The sequence below is a fragment of the Glandiceps talaboti genome, chromosome 18, assembly GCF_964340395.1.
Source record: "Glandiceps talaboti chromosome 18, keGlaTala1.1, whole genome shotgun sequence".
NCBI lineage: Eukaryota > Metazoa > Hemichordata > Enteropneusta > Spengelidae > Glandiceps > Glandiceps talaboti.
The window spans coordinates 416,834-438,438 of NC_135566.1; the positions used below are offsets into that span (position 1 = coordinate 416,834).

At 34.5% G+C, this 21,605-nt stretch overlaps 2 protein-coding genes across 3 annotated transcripts; one reads left to right on the forward strand and one right to left on the reverse strand.

The window, feature by feature from the left end:
* Nucleotides 1-73: 73 nt before the first annotated feature.
* Nucleotides 74-2,984, forward strand: LOC144449007 (vacuolar protein sorting-associated protein 29). 2 transcript variants are annotated; one of them, XM_078139402.1, is made up of 4 exons: nucleotides 74-93; nucleotides 834-1,025; nucleotides 1,262-1,497; nucleotides 2,015-2,983. In XM_078139402.1, the coding sequence occupies exons 1-4, from the start codon at nucleotides 91-93 to the stop codon at nucleotides 2,127-2,129; spliced, it is 546 nt and encodes a 181-aa protein (XP_077995528.1). In that variant the 5' UTR covers nucleotides 74-90; the 3' UTR covers nucleotides 2,130-2,983. The 2 variants fall into 2 exon arrangements, with proteins under 2 accessions (XP_077995528.1, XP_077995529.1); XM_078139403.1 differs by lacking the exon at nucleotides 74-93 and adding an exon at nucleotides 431-513 and having other exon boundaries at nucleotides 2,015-2,984.
* A 1,092-nt stretch (nucleotides 2,985-4,076) lies between these two features.
* LOC144448974 (uncharacterized) lies at nucleotides 4,077-20,202 on the reverse strand. The gene is made up of 7 exons (XM_078139363.1): nucleotides 20,060-20,202; nucleotides 19,174-19,341; nucleotides 11,545-11,731; nucleotides 10,919-11,000; nucleotides 9,913-10,197; nucleotides 8,680-8,935; nucleotides 4,077-7,792 (listed from the first exon to the last, which is right to left on the reverse strand). The coding sequence occupies exons 2-7, from the start codon at nucleotides 19,236-19,238 to the stop codon at nucleotides 7,165-7,167; spliced, it is 1,503 nt and encodes a 500-aa protein (XP_077995489.1). The 5' UTR covers nucleotides 19,239-19,341; nucleotides 20,060-20,202; the 3' UTR covers nucleotides 4,077-7,164.
* Between the last annotated feature and the right edge of the window lie 1,403 nt (nucleotides 20,203-21,605).

Sequence of the window (21,605 nt, forward strand, 5' to 3'; positions counted from 1 at the left end):
ATGGTAACTCTAAGCCAACCCAACTCCTTCTCTTATACAATACTAGGTGACGCCATCAACATGCGCCAGTAGTTCTGCGCATCAGTCAAAATGGTGGGTGTCTCTCTTTCTCGTTCATTTTATGCTTATTTTCTTCGGTTTAGCCGAATTTAATGTTATTTTAAAACAAGGATGCGATTGAATATATATTTAAGGTAATTGTGATGTAACTAACTTAGGAATAACGACTCATCTCTTTGAGATACTAGCTGGTCAAAATATCATGTTAGTCATGTGACCCCGGAAGTGGTCGATCATAAAATGTTGGCACACAGATTTTAGTCGTCATGTGATGTTGTATATTAAGTGAGATTATGATAATTTGAGAATGTGAACTGTAAATGATTGTTAAATTACTGAGAAAGTCAATTTTACTATTTATTTGTTACTTCATTGCCTAATAAAGGAATCGAGCAAGCTGTACATGCATGGATCATTGAGGTTATCCTAGTCCTCATACATTATACCTCCATGGTAAGATATTGGCAGTGCGTTTCATTACATGTAATAGTCTTCAAGGTTAATTTTTGAATTCATGGAAGGGTTATGTATTGTCATGCAATGATGTGTATAAAGTATAAGAATACAAACACAAAGATAAATGTAGATATATGTGAAATTTAGAAAGTGTTTTATTCTTACTTACTGTCTCTATGTACTTGCATGGTGTATTTATTAATTTATAGTGCAAGTACAGTAATCATTATCAGATGAAGTCCTTATTCATTAAATTTTGAAACATTTTACCATTTGAAGCTCAGACGTAAAGGAAATATACTTCTTTTTCTCCCCAGTTGGTTCTTGTACTTGGAGATCTTCACATACCATACAGGTGTAACAGTTTACCTGCTAAATTTAAAAAGCTGTTAGTTCCAGGAAAGATCCAACATATTTTATGTACAGGTAATCTGTGTACCAAGGAGTCTGTTGATTACCTCAAAACATTAGCAAGTGATGTCCATGTTGTCAGGGGAGACTTTGAGGAGGTAGGTGTCAATGATTATTGATAGTGTTCAATTATCAAAGTTAAATATGCCAGTTTCAGCTCTTGAATAGTTAATGCAATTCTTTAAATTTATGTCATTTTCTATTTTTCTGTGATCCCAAATTTTCATCTCTAAGAATGGTGGGCTGGGTGTCATTCCAAAATCTTTTAATTCTTTTTTCTCTGCTTTTTGAGAAAAATGAAAATTAATATTATTTTGCCTTTTTTTCTTGTCAGAATTTGAATTACCCAGAACAGAAGGTGGTAACAGTTGGACAGTTTCGTATTGGCTTATGTCACGGACATCAAGTGGTTCCGTGGGGTGATATTGAAAGCTTAGCATTGGTAGCAAGGCAGCTAGATGTTGATATTCTCATTTCTGGACAAACACATAAATTTGAAGCATTTGAACATGAAAATAAATTCTTCATAAATCCAGGGTCAGCTACAGGAGCTTACAGTCCTCTTGATACGTAAGTATTCTTTCTGTCTGTGTCTGTATATAATATACACCGGAAGATCCTGTCTCAGTGTCTGTAAGTATTGTACACTGAAAGATCTTTTCTCAGTGTCTGTATATATTATACACTGGAATATGAAGGATTGTGTATTTGTAAATATATCATTGGAATATTTTGAACATCAAGCTCATACAGCTGCATGCAGAGTATCAATAGTATGTGCAAATCATTACTAACATGAAATCCACCATCTCCATGTTGGAATTTCCAATGATGCAAAAATACAGGCAAATATTCTTATATGTAGCCACTCTGTGCACTCTATAGGGAATTCTTGGTTTTCCTTGAACTATGGTTTCAGTTGGGAAGGGAGAGGGGGAGATTTTAGAGAGGTGATGGCATTTTTTGCCAGTTTGTATGGACCAAATTGCATTCATGGAAACTCACATTTTCAGCTTTGGCTTGACAAAAAAGACAATATTAAGATGCAGTTGTTGACTGATATATTTTTCCTTTGTCTTTTCTTCAGGAATGTGTCACCATCATTTGTTCTTATGGATATCCAGGCATCAACAGTAGTAACATATGTTTACCAGTTACTAGGTGAAGAGGTCAAAGTTGAAAGAATAGAATACAAAAAGTAATCACAAAGTTTTACAAGTTTTATTACGAGACTATATATATTAACCTAGTTCTTTGTTTAATGGACTTTGCCAATCAAGATTATGGAAAGCACAGAGGTCACTGACATTGGCATTGACAAAGAATGTGAAAAGTGAAGCTATGGTATTCAAATTTGTCACAATGGTGACCCTTAAACAAGTGAACAGTCAGACACTTGAGGGCACTGTTCAACAGAAATAATACCCCTCGTGAACTTTTCTTCATGAGGAAACAAATAGGAGGCCAACCTATAATAATCATTTCAAAGTGCTGCAGAAAACTGCCAGCACTGCAAATACCCCAGAGCAACCACACTGGAAATCACGTGGCATGGAGTTCTGTTATTATTACATGTGTTTATCAATAAAAATCATACAGCGTGATCACACCCGTGTAGTGAGCGATTGTGTCCTCATTTGCATGCAGGTATGCAATAATATTTTCAGTATTGCACTGCAGTGAGAATACCATTAGTATGTGCACGCACCAAGTAATCTCTTGTACATAAGTAATAATACACATTATACATTGTGTTGTAAAAATTCCAAGTATCTATTGTATACACTGGTGACATTGTTTAGACACTTGGTCAAAATCATGGTTGAATTGTTTGAGCCATGTCCAAAGGTTCCTAAACACACTGTAATTCAGTCAGTGTCAAAGTTATATTATTTCACAATCTAATAGAGAAATGTAAGCTTGGCAAATCATTCCCATTTGTACAGTAGCTATAGCGTCATTAGAAAATAAAGCAGATATACATATGAAAACTGATGTGTGTATTTTATTGAGTGCATGTCTAGCTGTTTGTGTGTAACTCTTGTCCTCCCACTTTACCTACCATGTGCTCCCTTATCCTCTTCCTTCAACATGCTTGTTTAGTTTTAATCACCAGGCTTGTTCAAACCTGAGTCTGTGTATATCTTTTAAATGCAGAGAATGTAAGAAGTAAATGAAGTGTGGGTCTGTTTTTATGTAGTCTTTTACTCAGATTTCAACGTCTTCATACTTCTATTGTTCTTGGTATTTTAATGTGTAAGGTTATATGTATGTTTTTTTCTGTGTTGTTGCAAGACAAATTTCCCCGTGAAGGATAATAAAGTAATAATAGTAATCCATTTGTAATCATTTTCTACTTTAGTTTTGTTGTGTTGTGTGACAAAAACTATCCTATGTTGTAAGTATTCTGATTCATGTTATCATTCCTACATGGGCACTGTCAGTGTCTTGAGGTGGAATGTGTCCAGTCTGTGCATATCTGTACAACCCATGGTCACTGTCACTGTCATGAGGTAGCAATAGGAATGTGTATAGTCTGTGCATACAGGTATCTGTACAACCCATTGGCATTGTCAGTGTCTTGAGGTGGAATGTGTCCAGTCTGTGCATATCTGTACAACCCATTGGCACTGTCAGTGTCTTGAGGTGGAATGTGTCCAGTCTGTGCATATCTGTACAACCCACTGGCACTGTCAGTGTCTTGAGGTAGTAATAGGAATGTGCCTAGTCTGTATCTGAACAACCCAATACTGTGCCACCTTGCATCATTGTAAATCACTGCCCTCTAAAAGACAATACTATCTGTGCCATCTTGCTCTGTCATAAACCAAAGTCCTCTTTACCACAATCCTACCTTGCATAATTATGCTCAATCAAGAGTAGCATGTCATATTGCAGCAACAAAAAATATTCTGGCTTGTGAGTATATCATCTCGGGACTTATCTAATTCCTACAATTACATACATTCCCCAAGTCTTAGACAGTTTACAGCTATGCAGTACTTTGATATATAGATTGCAAGAGAAATACAGATGGTAAAATTACGCTGGTCCTTATTGTGCAACTAACCAGAAAATAAAAAACATTTGTTAGATAGACCATGATCAGCCATTCACATATTACACAAAACAATACACCATGATTTGCAATTTTTACATATTTAATACAAATTACAAATAAGAGTACTAAACATTTGTTTTGAGTATTGATGGTATCTACAAGTGTATACTGTGCACTTCAGTTAAAAGCTTAAAATGTATTTACCAGTATGATTAGATCATCTACCGATTGCTTTAAAACTCGTAAATATCAGTTTCTAGACCACTATAATTTGTGTAGGAATTCATTGACAGAAAATGGTTCATGCAGACTCATTACTTAGAAAGTTCTAAAAAAATGTCTCTTTCTAAATTTACACAATCATTCCTTGTCCATGTGTTATTATTTTAGTTTATTGATATGCAATGAAGTGTATGATGTAAAACTGAAAATATATCAAATGTAGTTGTACAGTTGCTTCGATAAAAAGTTGTTTTTATAGCAATTGAAGCAATACTTTATGCACACGTATATCTATGGCCAAATGTCCTTCGATCTATGAGGAGAACAGATCTACAAACCCTTCAAATCCAAGAACATAATTAAAAGTGACCCTTCCTTTGATCAAATATACAGTGTCTCTCTAATGTATGGTTTATTTCACTCACACTTCCTTCCCTAATAAAAATACTGTGCTATCAATACTGGGGGTGACTGTATCTGATGGGTTGGTGTATAGCTATATATAGTAACAGCCTAACTACATACAAGTCACTATAGACTCAAAAAATAAATCTTGACCAAATAATGTCAAATTCCTAGATTTATGTGCCTTTCTTTGTAAATAAATGCTGGGTAGTCATCTATACAGGGGCATATTCGATTTGCACAATCATAATCATGATTTATCAATCATATTCATGATTTCGCATTTGATAAGTACCAATCACAGTCATGATTGGTAATCACAGTATCATGCCCCAAAATATTATTGTAGTGATTACAAGATGGCAGACAATGTAATATCATGAGGGGATTGTGAGCGTGTGGCTGACGGCAAGTTCAAAATGACGGAAAACATTATGTAAATAAATTGTGTTCGGTGAGATAGGTAATTTGTTATCATTGTAATCATTTAGACAAAGTAAAATAATTTAATTTTTACACGTCAGTAATCATGATCATTTTGTTTACAAACTCATTTCAGATAAATCACTATCATGATTGGGCAATTCAAATGCGCCCCAGGCCTTTCATAAACTGTAGGGGGCGCTGTTGATGGATAAGAGCAGTAAAACTAACTTATTTGAAAGTAAATTTATACCATGGAAACACATCTTGGAATAGTGGGATGCGAGAAACAAAGCATGTGAAAGAATACATACTTTTGTTATTCTCTAGAAAAACAAAATATAAATGAGATGATCTTAATTCATTATTCTGAGCTGCTATTCTCATTGTATTACCTTCGCTGAGGTTCTAGGAAGATACAAATAAGCCCTATTTTGTCTTTACATGATAGATGTCTTTGGGAAGTAAAATCTGAAAAATGGGACAGCTTATCATTGAATTGTATTGTACATAACACAGATGCTATGATCAAACCAACAATATACAATGTACAAAAAAAAAATTCAAAGTGAATTCTAACATTTATTATACCACAATGGTTATTTTGAACCAGTAGTTACAATAATAGCCAAATGATATTTGCAAGATAAATTACAAAAGCGATTATCAACATCAAAGTAAATGTATAAAACATTTATTTCCAAAATGCAGAAAGTTTTTTACAAAATATAATATTCCTATTGTTTAAGACTTTGAAGATATGTATTCATTTGCATAGGTTATATAATATCACATGACAAAGTCACATGATTCAATACAGAAAACACATGACCTCATGAATCACTGCTAAGAAAAATGATCAAGTCACATGATTCAACACACAGAAAACATGAAAATCTCACATGAATCAATGCTTCGGAAAATGACCAAGTCACAAGAACAATGCTGTCATGTGACCATGTCACATGATTCAGCACTTTAATCACATGTCAGCTGCATGTAGCAGACGACAGATACTATCATACACACAATAAGGTACAAGAGTAATTTAGAGCAATCTTCATTTCTCACTTCATTCTTTGTAGTCTGAAATAAGTTTGTCTATAATATACAAAAAGTTAAAATACAAAATCATCAATCTGGCACTGACAGTGATTGCCTATTAAAATACATACAAGATCAGAAAGATTTTGACAAAATATTTACACTAGCAAACTCAAGTTTTATTTTTTCTATGAAAAATTCTCTACTAAAATTTTTAGCTTCACATTTACAGCAAATTTCACGATGACTTTGTGAATACAGATTTCAACATACTATCAAATCACTAACATCCATAGACCTTTTTAAATCTGAATGAGTATTTCAATAAGTCTTCTTATCTGTGGTCTTGCTGCACCCATTGACTGACAAACTGAAGGCTAAATACAAGAATTCACTAAAAAGTACCCTCACAGACAAGATTTTCTTTGCTGTTTCAGTTTCATACATAGTAGAATGAAGACCTCTTTGAAAAGAAAAAATGCGGTTGTCAAGTACACATTATTTTTACACCTCGGTGGCTTTTTTTTCTGGAAAATAAGTTTATTGAGTCAGTCTGAACTAAACAAAAGTCAAACTTTTACTTGTTTTTTTAAATTTTGATGTTCAAACAAAGCAATACCCTGCAATGGTATAATAAGTAACTAATTTTCATATTTTAAAAGTCTTACAAAAAACATAATACTACTTACAGGAACATAATAATACAATATATACATTGTACTGACTTCTACAGGGGGAAGTTTTCCCATGTACATGTGTAAGCAAAATTTTAACAGTTAAGTTATGTTTTACTTGAATTAAATCTATTCATTCTTTTTGCACTATTATTATTTCCATATTTTCTTATTCCACCTACCTTCATAAATGCCATTGAAAATTTTAGAATAAGTGAGACCATTTTGAAATAGATTTCTATATTTTGAATAATCACTTATAGGTGGTAATATAATGTATAATTAACAAATTAACAAATACCTGTATATAGTATACTTACTAGTTATAAACTTTCATATCTAACTTTTCTTGCTATTTCATTGACACATTGATCATCAATTCTTTGGTATATCATACAATTTACATTATCATTTTGCAAGTGTACTCCAAGGAGTACCTGTAGCCTTTTCATCACCTTGATCCTGGGATGCTGTCTCTGTTCCTTTATTTTGAGAGGCTGATGTTTCCTGTTCAGTGTGGTCATCACTTTCTGTGTACGTGTCATCATTCTGTGTTTCTTCTTGATTGGTTTGGTCATCAGTTTCTGTTGTTTGGTCTCCACTCTCTGTGGTGGTGGCAAGTACAGTCCAGCCAGTTTGACCAGCTCCACTGTCACCTCTTGGTGTAGTACTTCTACTGCTACTTTCACCACCACTACTACTGCTACTTTTCTCATTCTTGTTTTTATCTTCACTTTCTGTTTGACTCTCACTGCTCTTTGTATTATCAACAAGCGTTGTCCAGTCTTTCTTGGTGTCTTCTCTTGGTGTAGTACTTCGGCTACTACTTGCACTACTGTCACTGCTGCTACTAGCACTGCTACTACTGTCACTGCTGCTGCTGCTGCTGCTGCTACTACTGGTAGATTGCCGTCTCTGTGGTGTTGGGCTGTCAGACTCACCTGGCCTCTGTCTAGTCCGCCCCTTTGAAGACTTTGGTCTACTACTCATACGTGATGGAGGTCTAGGGGAAGGCTCTGCTGATTTACTTTGGGCTCTGCAAATACAACAATGATGTACATTCACTATCTACAATTCTAATCGGCACAAAAACAAGACATGTAGAGGGCAGTGTGAGATGCAACACTTTAGTCAAAATAGGTTATATCCAAAACACCATCACTTACAGAGATACCACTTTGAGACGGCCATTGCAATAAATTGATATGAGTCAACCATAAATTCAGAAACACACAATAAAAGTTATATATAGAATTCAAATAAATAATAAATTCTGAAACCAGACATGTAGCCCTGTGTATGAAAGTACTATAGTACTTTTGTCATGGATGGTTGGATACATGTAAAACACCATACAAAGAATTACAAGCCAGAGATGGGTATTAAAATACAGGTTAACCATGTATTCAGAAACATTATATAAAAACAGAAATATTATAATAGACAGATAACAGGATGTCTTCTTCTGTTTTTGTGATTTCAACATCTCAAATATTTTGTATTTGTAATGTCAGAACTGATGATTGATTTCACTGGTGTACCAACCACACACCAAACAGAGATGAAGGGTGATACAAACTTCCAGGCATCTATGACCCCTTATTAAGCTCCATAAGGTGACAATTGTGCTGAATTACAGTGGTGAATATTCTGTTAACAAAAACTGAAGTATGCTGTTGTAAATTTCAAGTAATGATTATCAAGTTTGTGTTTGAAACAAAAGATAAACATAAATGATTTTGATATGATAAAGTAGGAGAGAGATTACATGTAGTTCTGGTACTGAAGTTATCAATCTGTTTACTTTATTACAACAACATGATATTTGACATGACAGTCCTATATATATTGATACCAAGCCTTAGACAGTAAAGTAAGGCTATTTCAACTCATTTAAAGACAAAATAAATTTTTTTTACATACCTTTTATTTTTAGGTTTGCCTCCACCACCATCTTCTTCCTCTTCTTCAAAATCATCATTATCATCATATTTACCATGGTCATCGTAATAGAAAGACGCACTACTGAACGCTCGTCTGTAAATCATGTCTCTCTGTCGTAATCTGACCGGTGTCTTTGGTGGGTCTCGCCACACACTAGGATCAGTTTCAAACTGTTTCTTTCTAGCTCCGCCAAAATATTTCTGATACTTTTTATATAAACCTGGTTCATGCCAACCTAAAAAGTGACCACATAAATTAATATAAGTTAGTCAAAGAGAAACAAGGATTTACTGAATGTGCCTTACTTTTCAAGACTTCAAACTTAATTTCTTAATTAATGAATAGAAAGCTTATTTTGTGCAAAGGGCCAATGACACTTACAGATGAATGTGTTCTTTCATTTTTTTTTTAAATGTATACATCATATATATCATACCATATAATTTCTACTGGCCATTTTTCCCTAATTTTCCTTAGATTAACAGGGTTAAGTTAATATTACTCTACCGGCACTGGGAAGACAATATCACAATAGACAGTACCCAACATTCATTTTTCAATTTTTAAGACCTAAAACACAAATGTGTAACTTACCTGATATATTGAGATATCTCGATTTTTAATTTGGGAATTGTTTGTTAAAATTTAAATAATTGGTATTTTGTATTTTCTGAATCAGAATTAAGTTCTCATAATGCACCAAATATATACATCTATGTTAATGATGTCATGTTATTTCCCAAATCATTATGATCATTGCCAGGTCTGTTATCAATTAATAGAGTCAACAGGTCGACAATATGAATGAAAATTTGGCATTACAAAAAACATCAAAATTCATAACATTGAACATATCCATTTTTTTTAAATCACATTTATGACACTCTAATGGTCCAAATAAGTCTAGTTAACATTTCTACTTTTAGTCTTTACTAGTCTGCAAGATACGACATGTCATATGCCACACTTATCACTCACTATAATGGAGTTGGTCGATGTGTGAGGATGCCCTAGATCACAGCAAACCTTACAGACTACTAAATCTTACCATAGACCCTCCACGAGGGTCTATGATCTTACCTAACTCCTTGTTGGTCGATGTGTGAGGGCACCATATCACAGCAAACCGTACAGAATAAATCTTACCAAACTCCTTGTTGGTTGATGTGTGCGGGTGCCCTATCACAGCAAATCTTGCAAACTAAATCTTACCTAATTCTTCTTGTCGTAGTAAAACTCTTTCATAATTCTTCTGTTGTAATTTCTTCATATTACTCATACTATAGATAGATGCAGTGTGCCATAGATATAGTTTCTGTCCATACTTGAGATCAGGGTGTTGAAGTTGATAGCTGTCACTAAATGAATTAGGACAGTGATTGACTCGACGGAAAGGCTTCTTGTATGGAGTATACCACAAATAATATTTATAGTACTGTGGGTGGATGTAACTACTTCGTTCTGAGCCCTCGGACGGAGTCTCACTCTTGGAACCATCTGTGATGAAAACATTTTTGTTCTTATTACTTTTAGAAATCATTATTCAAACCTGACTGAATCTATCATGTTATTCATTAATGGATGGGTAAAGTGCATTTGGCTAAGACTGTTATACAGAGCTATACAGTAATGCCATTATACAATCAACTTCAATCCCTTTCCTAAAGTCTTAAAACAAATCTATAGGTCTGGAACTATACATGATAGGGCTATGTTGCACACTCGCTATTATGTCAGAATTCCATTTAGGTCTGGGACTATACATGACAGGGCTATGTTGCACACTCACTATTACGTCATCATGAAATGGTCAAGGCTTTCCAAGTCAGTTCATAGTTATCCTAGTGTTACCCAGTCCAAGTAATGCATATTTCTGTAGCACCTGTGTGGGCTGTGTGTGTATTGTCCCTAACTGTTTGGGTCATTACTTCAGGAGTTCCACCCATATTCACATTTGTCTTACGAGTGAGACACAGCTGTCGAGTGATACAGCCATCCCACCCATCAAATCTGTACAGCAGTCTCACCCTAGGTATGGGTCAGTCCCCTGTTTCTAGTGGGATTTAAACCCATGACACCACCCCCCCCCCCCACCCCCACCCCACCCCCGACTGCAAGTCTGATCAAGCTTTAACCATTATACCATAGGGAGCCAAGAAATTCTTCATATGAAACAAATAATGTAGAAAACATTTTGATCTGAATTTACTAAACTCACCTGGGAATTGCTTTTTCCTTCTGGGTGTTTGTGATGGAACTGAGTGTGGCCTTTGCTCTTTAGAACTCTTTATTTTGTTTGGCTGCAAAGATAAAATCAGAGAAGATATTATAGTTTTCTATGAAAATGTGTCAAAAAAGGAAACAAATGTCATTATGTGATTCATAAAATCCAAAATAGCTATTGTCTCTTCATTGGAAATGATAGAAATTATGACTGAGTTACAACATTTTTGAACATTTATAGTCATATTCCAAATAGTGCTTGACTCTCTCAAATGGAACTTTCAAGTTCAGAAAAACATTTATTTCCATGACAAGGAAATAAAGTTAAATTAATTGTATAGAATTTTAGTGGACAAAACTTAGTATAAAAACCACACAGTGACTTTGGATTACTGCTTATTGTCACTCTAAAACCTATTTTCTTATAAGCCACAGCTTCTCTCTAGCATTTTTACAATATATCAAAATATATGTACTATAAAAATCCTAACAGAGGCCGGGGCTACTGCTTTAAGAAAACTGGTGTACATGTACATGCAAGCATGAATGTATGCACGCACGCACGCACGCACACACACACCGTAGATGGATCAAGTAGGAATGAGAACACTGTGTACTTACTTCATTCTGTTTACGTTTTGAAAGTTTAGAATCGGTGGAAGATGTTGTGGTAGAAGTTCGAGATGACATCTCAGATCTACTAGTGTATTCACTATCAGATTCACTGTCTTTGCTGGCTGCAGGTACATGGATCTCTTTTTTCTTGGTGCTTCCTTTCTTTGTACTCTTTGTACTGGATTTACCCTGTCTGTTATCAAAGACACAACATCATATAATATCAGTAACAATTCACCATTTTAAAAACTTTATCCCAACCACACTAGCAATGTGCCTTTTGCTGTATACTGTACTTTGATAATTTGGTTCTGTAGGACACAGCTCATTATATCACTTGCAAACCAGCTATATCTGTTAAAACAGAAAATATGGAATTTATACCCTAGTCATTCTATGTTATGACAAGCACATCCACATCATTGGTTTTGCATGACTCCAAATAATATGATTCATAACTTTTAGAATGATCAGTTTTCCTCCTTTTCCTAAAGACTAAGCCTGCAGAAGTATGATTATATAATTTTCTAATATTTTTCTTTATTTCTTTGTCCAGATAAATGTTTTATTGTCCAGTGAGTGGTGACACTTTGTCAGGTCATAAGAAACAAAGAAATATATCAGTATGGCTGCCTTTAATAAAATGTTTTATTATCCAGTGAGTGGTGACACTTTGTCAGGTCATGAGAAACAAAGAAATATATCAGTATGGCTGCCTTTAATACAACAATGTTTTATTATCCAGTGAGTGGTGACACTTTGTCAGGTCATGAGAAACAAAGAAATATATCAGTATGGCTGCCTTTAATACAATGTTTTATTATCACTTTGTCAGGTCATAAGATCATTAAGAAACAAAGAAATATATAAGTACATGTATGGCTGCCATTGATACAATGTTTTATTATCCAGTGAGTGGTGACACTTTGACTTGCTGAGTCAAAACACTAATAATTTAGATGACCTAAGATTAATCCTTGACTAAATACATGTTACTTGATATATTACTGAAAGATAAAGTTAAAGTACATGTAATAATGGTCAAAAGGGTGGGTGGAAACAAATCAGTGACATTTCATTCTCCCCTGTCATTTAAATCCAATCTGACAAGTCTTTACATGTTACCATGACAACACCCAGTGTACATGAAAGCAAAACATATAAGAATAGAGCACATTTATGAAATCTATCTCTTTCACGAGACTGTGTGAAGAGATTTCATAATGTACACTATTGTATTAGGAGCAATTGCTTATTTCCGACAGTTGGATTTTAAAGTCACTTAATGCATAAGCTTCCTAACTTTCTACTTGCCGAACGGAAACTAACCATACAGCATTGTTGAATTGCTAACACTGAGTGGCAGCTTAAACCAAGTACATTGAGTTCTTTTCATTATACTGTATGACATGCTTCAGTAACTATGTATTGTACACAAACCTACACATTACAACATATACATTCATTGACTTGTAAAGTGGATATTTATTTCATCACATTTAGTCCTACATATTATTACTTTCTGGGTTTTTTTTATGTATGTACACTAAAGTGTTTTGATATCCAGATAAATACTAATGTTATATGTCATGATTAGAGTCAATGTAAACAAATGTTATATCCACAGGGTTTGTCTTGCATTACTAATACTATTTATCTTGTTACATATTCTAATTAGTTAAAGACCACAGTTGGATAGCCACAGTCCCTCTATCACCTCTATCTATGATAGAGCATAGACCCTCCACCCAATATGGATAGAGGGACTGTGGATTAGTCTATCTGAGGCTACAGGATTAACATTTGGGTGAAAATAACAGCTGTGAAACAGACGTACAGAAAAAAAAATTGATCCGATCCAGAACAAAACAATAATCCTTATCTCATTCTTATCAAGTTATTGCTCTACTGATATCGTATGATTTTACTGATGACAGAACCTGACATTGAAGTATGAGCCTTCACATCCAGTCCACTACATCCAGCTGATCTAGAAACTTTGAAAGACAAATCATGCAAAATATAAGGCAAGACTATCAATAAACCACAGGGAGATGTCAGGAACCATGGGATAAAGAGTATTAGATAGAGATTATATGGGATTATTATTCTACTATGTTTTAGCATGTTACTAGAATAACTCTACTGGTCTACATCTCAAAAAATCCTGCACGTACGACACAAACAAATGAATACATGTATCAAAACTTATTGTATTATTAGAGTCAACATTATGTACAAAGACTGACACAGCACATTTTACTCTAATTACAATGTATGCAGTGACGGTGAAAATGTGATTCAGTGTAAATTAATTCTATACTGTTTATGATACAATGTAATGTTGTACCTGAGTTTATGATAACTTAATGTTGTATCTGAGTTTATGATAACTTAAATGTTGTACCTGAGTTTATGATAACTTAATGTTGTACCTGAGTTTATGATAATTTAATGTTGTACCTGAGTTTATAACTTAATGTTGTACCTGAGTTTATGATAACTTAAATGTTGTACCTGAGTTTATGATAACTTAAATGTTGTACCTGAGTTTATGATAACTTAAATGTTGTACCTGAGTTTATGATAACTTAATGTTGTACCTGAGTTTATGATAATTTAATGTGTTGTACCTGAGTTTATAACTTAATGTTGTACCTGAATTTATGATAATTTAATGTTGTACCAGAGTTTCTGTCAATATGTGTTAGAAATAAAGCCCAGCATATATCAGTGATTTGATTAAGTCATACACACCACAACGTTCCTGCTGGTCAATTAATAAGGGCTTGTTGTTCTCAACAACATTTAACAACAAGATGTATGGTGGCCGTGCCTTTTCAAACTGTGCTCCAAAACTTTGGAATGCCTTACCACAAGAAATTCATCAGTCATCAAACATTTTTAGATCAAAGGAACAATAGGCCATGAGATTATCTACAAAATGTGACTGACATAATGTCTCCTTACTGTACTAGTAACACAACAATTCATAATGTGTTGATAGCAATGTTACCACACATCACATTATATTATAGTACACCATACAGCTCAGTACTCTCCTAGCAGTGGTTTCTGAGGTAAACTCAAATTTGAAAGTACAATGTATAACAGAGCTAAGTGATTGCTTACATATTTGCATATGAATAACCAATCAAAGAAATAGTATGGGTGCAGACAGGAAGCTAAGGTGTCAAACTTTAAAAGTCTACAGCACAACAGACCAGGTCAAAGGTCAAACTAATTATACTTGTCTTTATCTACAAAATACAAGGCCAAAGTTTGATCTACTGTTGCCATGGAAATAACCAGGTGATAACAAGTTTGGTTTACATGGTGACATCAAACATTCTTATCATGATCACTGTGTAAAAGTATGCCAGAAGTAATGTACCAAGAGTACCATAATATATTGTTTTCATTGTGTAGAAGTGCATAATAACTATTGTTTTCACTGTGTAAAAGTATGCCAGAAGTAATGTACCAAGAGTATCATAATAACTATTGCTAGGTGTACACAAACATTGAAACATTTAAAGTTTTAAATTTATTTATATCGACAATTAGTATCTAAACAGTTCACCTTGTTACAGAACTGTAGACCATTATGGCACTAGTACTTACAAGTTAAACTTACAGTATATACTATATATTCCATCTAATTTCTCATAGCGTAGCCTGTTTATGGTTAGCCTGGAATAGTGATTGGAAAGACGACTGTAAAAAATCCAATCTGCATGGATTCCAGGCTAGTTTATGGTATATTCTGTTCAATATCGTAGCCTGTTTCTGGGGCTTACGATATATTCCGTTCAATCTCTCGTAGTCTGTTTCTGGGGCTTACGATATATTCTGTTCAATCTCTCGTAGTCTGTTTTTGGTGCTTACAGTATATTCTATTCAATCTCTCATAGCCTGTTTATGGTATATTTGGTTCAATCTCTTGTAGCCTGTTTATGATGCTTTATAGGGTACATTCTGTTCAATCTCTCATAGCCTGTTTATAGCACTTACACTGTATACTCTACTCATAACCACCATAAACTATAGACAGTCTATGCATAAACAGACCAAGTCAGTAGTCATGTCTCTGACACAGTATTCAAAAACACTATGCCTTTGTGATAACAAACAAAACCTATTGTAATAACAACCTTCCACGGCTTAAACCAATAACAATTGGAGACAACACATATCCTTGAAGTTTCTTCATCCCATTACTTTGTATTGTAATGTCATTGTCCCTTATACTTTATATTTAAAACAATCTAAAACACGAGTCTGGTAGCTCTGTAGTTCAAAGTAAATGACATATTTCCCATGATGCAGTTAGGTTAATATATATATTAAACCACTGACATATTTCCCATACTATTACGGTATGCCAATACACATATTAACCACTCTGTCACCTAGGTAGCTATGTGTATGTATACACAGTGTTGGAGTGTGATGCGTGTGTGAGAGCATTAATTGTGGTGGGACTGTTGGGACGTGTTGTAATTACTAATTCTAACTATTCCGTAGCTGACAGCATAAAGCCATTTCACAATAACAAGATTGTTCATTGTATTTAAACACAATACAAAAGATTGCAATCTACTTTATGGCAATACAAGAGACTTCAATCTACCTATGTTATCAAGCTAGCCTGACAAAAAATGCCACTAGAACTGGAAGAAGCTTTTGTTATTCAGTCTGATAGAATGTTGACTTAGTAAGAAGTAGAGTTTCTACAAATCCCTTAAAAGTCATCATCTACGACAGTGACATGCAACCCCAAGCAATGATCTGATCCTTTATCAAAAGAATGCCATACATATATACTCTATGATGTTGTCATTCTCTCTGTGGTTCCATACTATAGTTAAAATTTACTACAAAATAAATGACCTCCCCAAAACACACTGAAAATTAATGCCAGAAGTTATACTATCGTTATATACATATATTGGTTTCAACAAATAATATGGTGAAATCAGGTCCCAATAATGATCTGAATAGACTTGAAATTATACACATGTGATTGAGTACATGTGACATCTATCTCATCTACTATTTACTCCACCTTGGTCCCCTCCCAACGACCATTGCCAACACCATACACAATAAATCAAAGCATACAAAAAATACATACATGTACAAGTAACTGTGTTTCGAAGATTTTAAATTAATGTAATTTAATATCACCTTAATGAAAACCACGCCTACATCAAATTGAGTGGCAGGAGGCTCAGTGATATTGCAAACAACGATTGAGCAAATAAGCTATTGCCCAAATTACTATTTCCAATATGTTCATGCACATTTGTTCATAATTGGTAAGCACCTTTTTGAGAGGTCACATAGTGAGGAATGGATGGCCACTAAATGAAGGGCTGAGAGGGTTTTCTTTTTTTCAAAAATTGAATAGCCACTTCACATCACTCATTTTATGTTCTCATGCAATTCACTTTCTGATACTTTCCATGCATTTTGTTTAAAATCAGTGCATTGCTTATCTTTGTGTTTAAAGTGTCTAAAAAATTCATAAAAAAGTTAATCCTTAGCAAGTAAAATATTCCTGTAGCATCATAACACTATTGTTCTCTCTATAATGATTTTAAGCTAGTAATAAATCAATATACATAACAATGAAACCACCTTTAAATGTAACCCTGGTTAACTAGTTAATTATTAATCATTGTAGCAATCAATGGTAATTAATTATAAGATTGAAGCAAACACATAACAATGGTGTATTGTCACAGCATATACACAATAGATCTTGTCTGGTACTTTGTGCTACATTGAAATGAGTGGCTCTTGACTGTCAAGAGCTTTGAGTAGGTTGGTGGAGATTGTTTTAAAAATGTAACTTAAAGTGTCACATAATATTTATGATTTTTATGTGGTTTTATGGCTAGCGGTGTTTTACGGCTAGTGGTGGATTTACGGCTAGCAGTGATTTTACAGCTAGTGGTGGATTTACGGCTAGTGGTGGATTTACGGCTAGCGGTGGTTTACGGCTAGTGGTGGATTTACGGCTAGTTTTATAGAGTGTAAGTATTTTCATATAAGTGAAAAGTTTATAAACTCAGCTTGTGTCACTTAGAACTATAACTTTCATAATTATTTGTTTTCTTTATTCATCACAAACTAATTGACTCCTAAAAAGTGTTTGAGGTCATAGCTTATATATATTTGACATATGGTTCAAGGTGACCTGTTTGCAAGCAATAACCAAGGCCACACTACACGGGACACTACACGTCATGCATGTACAGGATGGTGTATATGGCACCATTTTTGCTGACTAGACAAAACAGTGGTGACAGTGAGTGTACATACTATCTGAGGAATCTATACAAATATTTTCCAGATTTCTCCCCTTATGTTACCAAGGTTACCAACTGCCAGAAGAACTAACAGCAGTTTGACCATGTATTAGTAAGCAGTCAGTATCTCTAAGTATTTCCATAGCAACAGCATGGCATGAGTCATTCACCTCTCAGTCACTTCCATCATTCATAAATTCTTATTTTTCAATTAGAATAATTGATATGACTTTGAAAAGCGTCATATTTTTATGAAGTCTATCAATTTAAAGTTTAAGAAATTATTAACTACAGGAAATTCACTACAATAATAAATGTCTGAGTATACTCTCAATAATTAATTAACTGTAATAATCATTTCCTACTATGTCCACAATACATGCTCCAGGAAGCAATTCTTTGAATTTACTAATTTCATAAACCAAATACATTGAACATGACAGCACTGAACCAGAACATGGTGTTTGTTACATTTTTTTCTTAAAATGTGACAAACATGTATTGTCCTATTTTCTGAATTTGTTTTCATTGTGAACAACCATAAAATATATCAGGCTAAAATACAACAGTATATAAATCGATATGTCATTTTCTACTGAAGTGGACATTTCTTCATAAATAAATATTTACAAATGATTCTCAAATAAATATGAATTAATTTACCTTTCTGAGGTAATTAGATACATGCATGTTTATCACTTTACCCACAGACAAGGAAATATCTTTGTCTGTGTCTGTGCTTTACCTGAGATGCTAAAACTAAAGTATATTTTCATTCATCCATATAAAATTGAATTCCTTTCAATATGCCTTTTTAGTAATGAAATTTCTACTCACAGAGTTAAAAATAAATTCTTGGCAGCAAATCTCAAAGATGGATTCGCTTCCAAGAATGTTTTTGACTGTAAGTAGAAATTTCAAAACTAAGTACATGTATGAACCAAGAGTCCATGAACAATCATTCTCGCATGCAGTTTTTAGTTGCTGTAGGTATATAAGTGTCCCCAAAGTTGTAACAGATTTAGTTATGACCAATATCGACATCAAATAGATCAAATTGGAAATCTAATATTAGAATCTGATGATCTTTAATATTTTATTCAGAACAACTAATTAAAAAATTACTTCAACATGTATTGAATTTTATGCCAAATACCTCAATAAATATGTAGTCATTTTTGACATCTTTTTTAAGTTTACTTCACTGGGACATGGGGGAGGGGCGGGGTGGGGGACAGTAGTGCATCTAATATTAATAAAGTTACAACGTATGTACAATGCAGACAGCTGTACGTATATGTAAACTAGTAATACTTACTGTAGTTTAGTCCAGTCCTGAGTCCTGCCAGAACTGCGAGCGCCTGACTTCGTTGCTGTCGGCATGTTGGACAAGTCACCGTTATTACAAGTCACGGATGGGTAAGATTGACAATCCCCTGGGGTTAGATTGCGACTTCAACAAAAGCCATCGATTACATGCAACTGCCTACAGTACACAAAGCGAAACACATTATAATTTACGTAACGTTTTAAAGTATCAGTACTACTCGTGGAGCCATTTAGAATAAGAGATGTATTCAATCGCCTACTCAATGAAAATCACCACTGTGATGGACTTTGAAAGATTTACTGTTTTAGTCACGAAGTCGAAGCTACGATAAACTATTATCTATTATCGGTCGACTGACCCTGGCCTAAAGCATGACACATGAAAAATGGCTGATCGTGTCTGGGGGGATTATCGCCTAAACTCCACAGTACTCCTTTGACTTTTGGTTTACCCGATGGACGTACCAACGCAAATATGTCATGCTATAATTCTTCAAACTGCCCAGGGTTTACATGTAGTACGACAATACGAGATTATAGTCAAACAAGCAAAAGAATATGGCGTTTTGCCGCCATTGCTGGCATAGTGTGATCGACAATAGTACAGTGCACGACATAACTTCATAAGTTTCGGAGGGAATTCAGAAGCATTCACAAGTTCGTGCTTGCTGCCTAGCGACAGATAGTGTTAACTGTTATGGCGAGGCAAATATATTTAGCACACTCAGATTTTGCTCGAAATATTTCAAATCAATCCGAATATAGCATTATATAACACTGCTTACAACACTGACTGGACACGGTATAGTACCATGGATGTATACAATTGGTATAATTTGGTACATGTACATATTTTGCCAACTTCCCAAACTTACCTCAAAGTTCAATACTCATTTTAACGAAGCTTTGTTATCCGTCACCAAACTCCAATAAGTCTGCTGAAATTGCACTCGGTAGTGATCACGGAGTGTTTCTGTCGAAGTTTCAATAGAGGGGAACAGGCCAGGTGACGGAGTGTCGTCTGTTGTTATTAGTATAATTATAATTGATAGCCAATCATGCTAAAGGGATTTGTTTACACCTCTGTCGGCCGTGGATACCCGCGACCGTCGTGGTCGAAACCATTTAACACTTCGAGGGGAGTACGTTAAAAGAGGGATGTGGTATATACACAGAAGCAGAGCACAGAACCACAGATAAAGTAACTTATCTGTGGTTATACTTATCTGTGACAGAACGGAATAATGAACACACGGAAATTGCTTATTTATATATAAAAACACCAAATCAAACAAGATACTCAGGAGCCTTGCTTGATATTTTGTTATTTATTATAATGAATTGAGTACTGTTTACTCCAGTATAGACATTTTACATGTGATTTTCCATATATATATAAACTTGTGTATTTTACTGTTTTACGAGGAAGAACATGCAAACAACTACAGGGGCATAGAGCTATGTTGACATCACATTGACATTAATCAAGTTAGAAATGAGCACAATTTATGTGGAAGAGGAGGCTTTACAAGAAAATGGGAGGGGCACAAAAAAAATTGGGTGTAGGGGAACTTGAAAATTCTAATGGTCTGAAAGCGGGGACTATGATAAATTTTGCTCAAGATTTGAACCCTTGTACATTTTTTGTCTTGTAGCATATATTATAGCCTAGGGCTTTAAATGTATATTTCCTTATGAGGCAGGTGCCAACCATTGAGAATCAGCCCTATCCAAATGGTTAACTAGCTATTAAATTAAAAAAGGTAAGTGTTCCATCCTCAACCCTTCTCTTGGACCTATCCACAAACTGAAGTGGGTCGGCAACGGATTCTACTAAATGATTACAAATTATACATTCAAAGGACTTTCGATTTATTGGAGTCAGTGCGACGGGGTTATTCATTGCTTTCGCTCCAATCTTTTTCTGAACAGGGATAATCAGGATAATGGTAGGTTTCCATAAACAAGGCATACTGTGTAAATTTAGTAAGAGCTGGACTTTCAGTACCCTTCCTCATCGAGTCTATCCGCTTTAAGTGGATTTATACAGAGAAGGCATTTGATCGTGATGGCTGAGGTCATCAATGATCGGAACAAATACCTTACTATTAATACCCCTCACTCAGTTTTCCTTTTGTCTCCTCCTTAATTGTTGTCGTGAATTTGTTCGTTTTTTTGTCATTATGCAAGTGATATCATCTCTTTGGTTAACTGCATCTTTCTGTCATGCTACTGTTTTAAACATTTTGTCAAAAAAATACAAGTTGTTAAATATTGAGCACATCAGTATAAACTAGTCCACTTGTTGGGCTTTAGCTTCAGCAAGTAAAGACATTGTATATGTATATCGATTCAAATTTTTATATCTGATAAATTGCAATTTGGTTAAACACACACACAAACACACACATACAGCCAGCC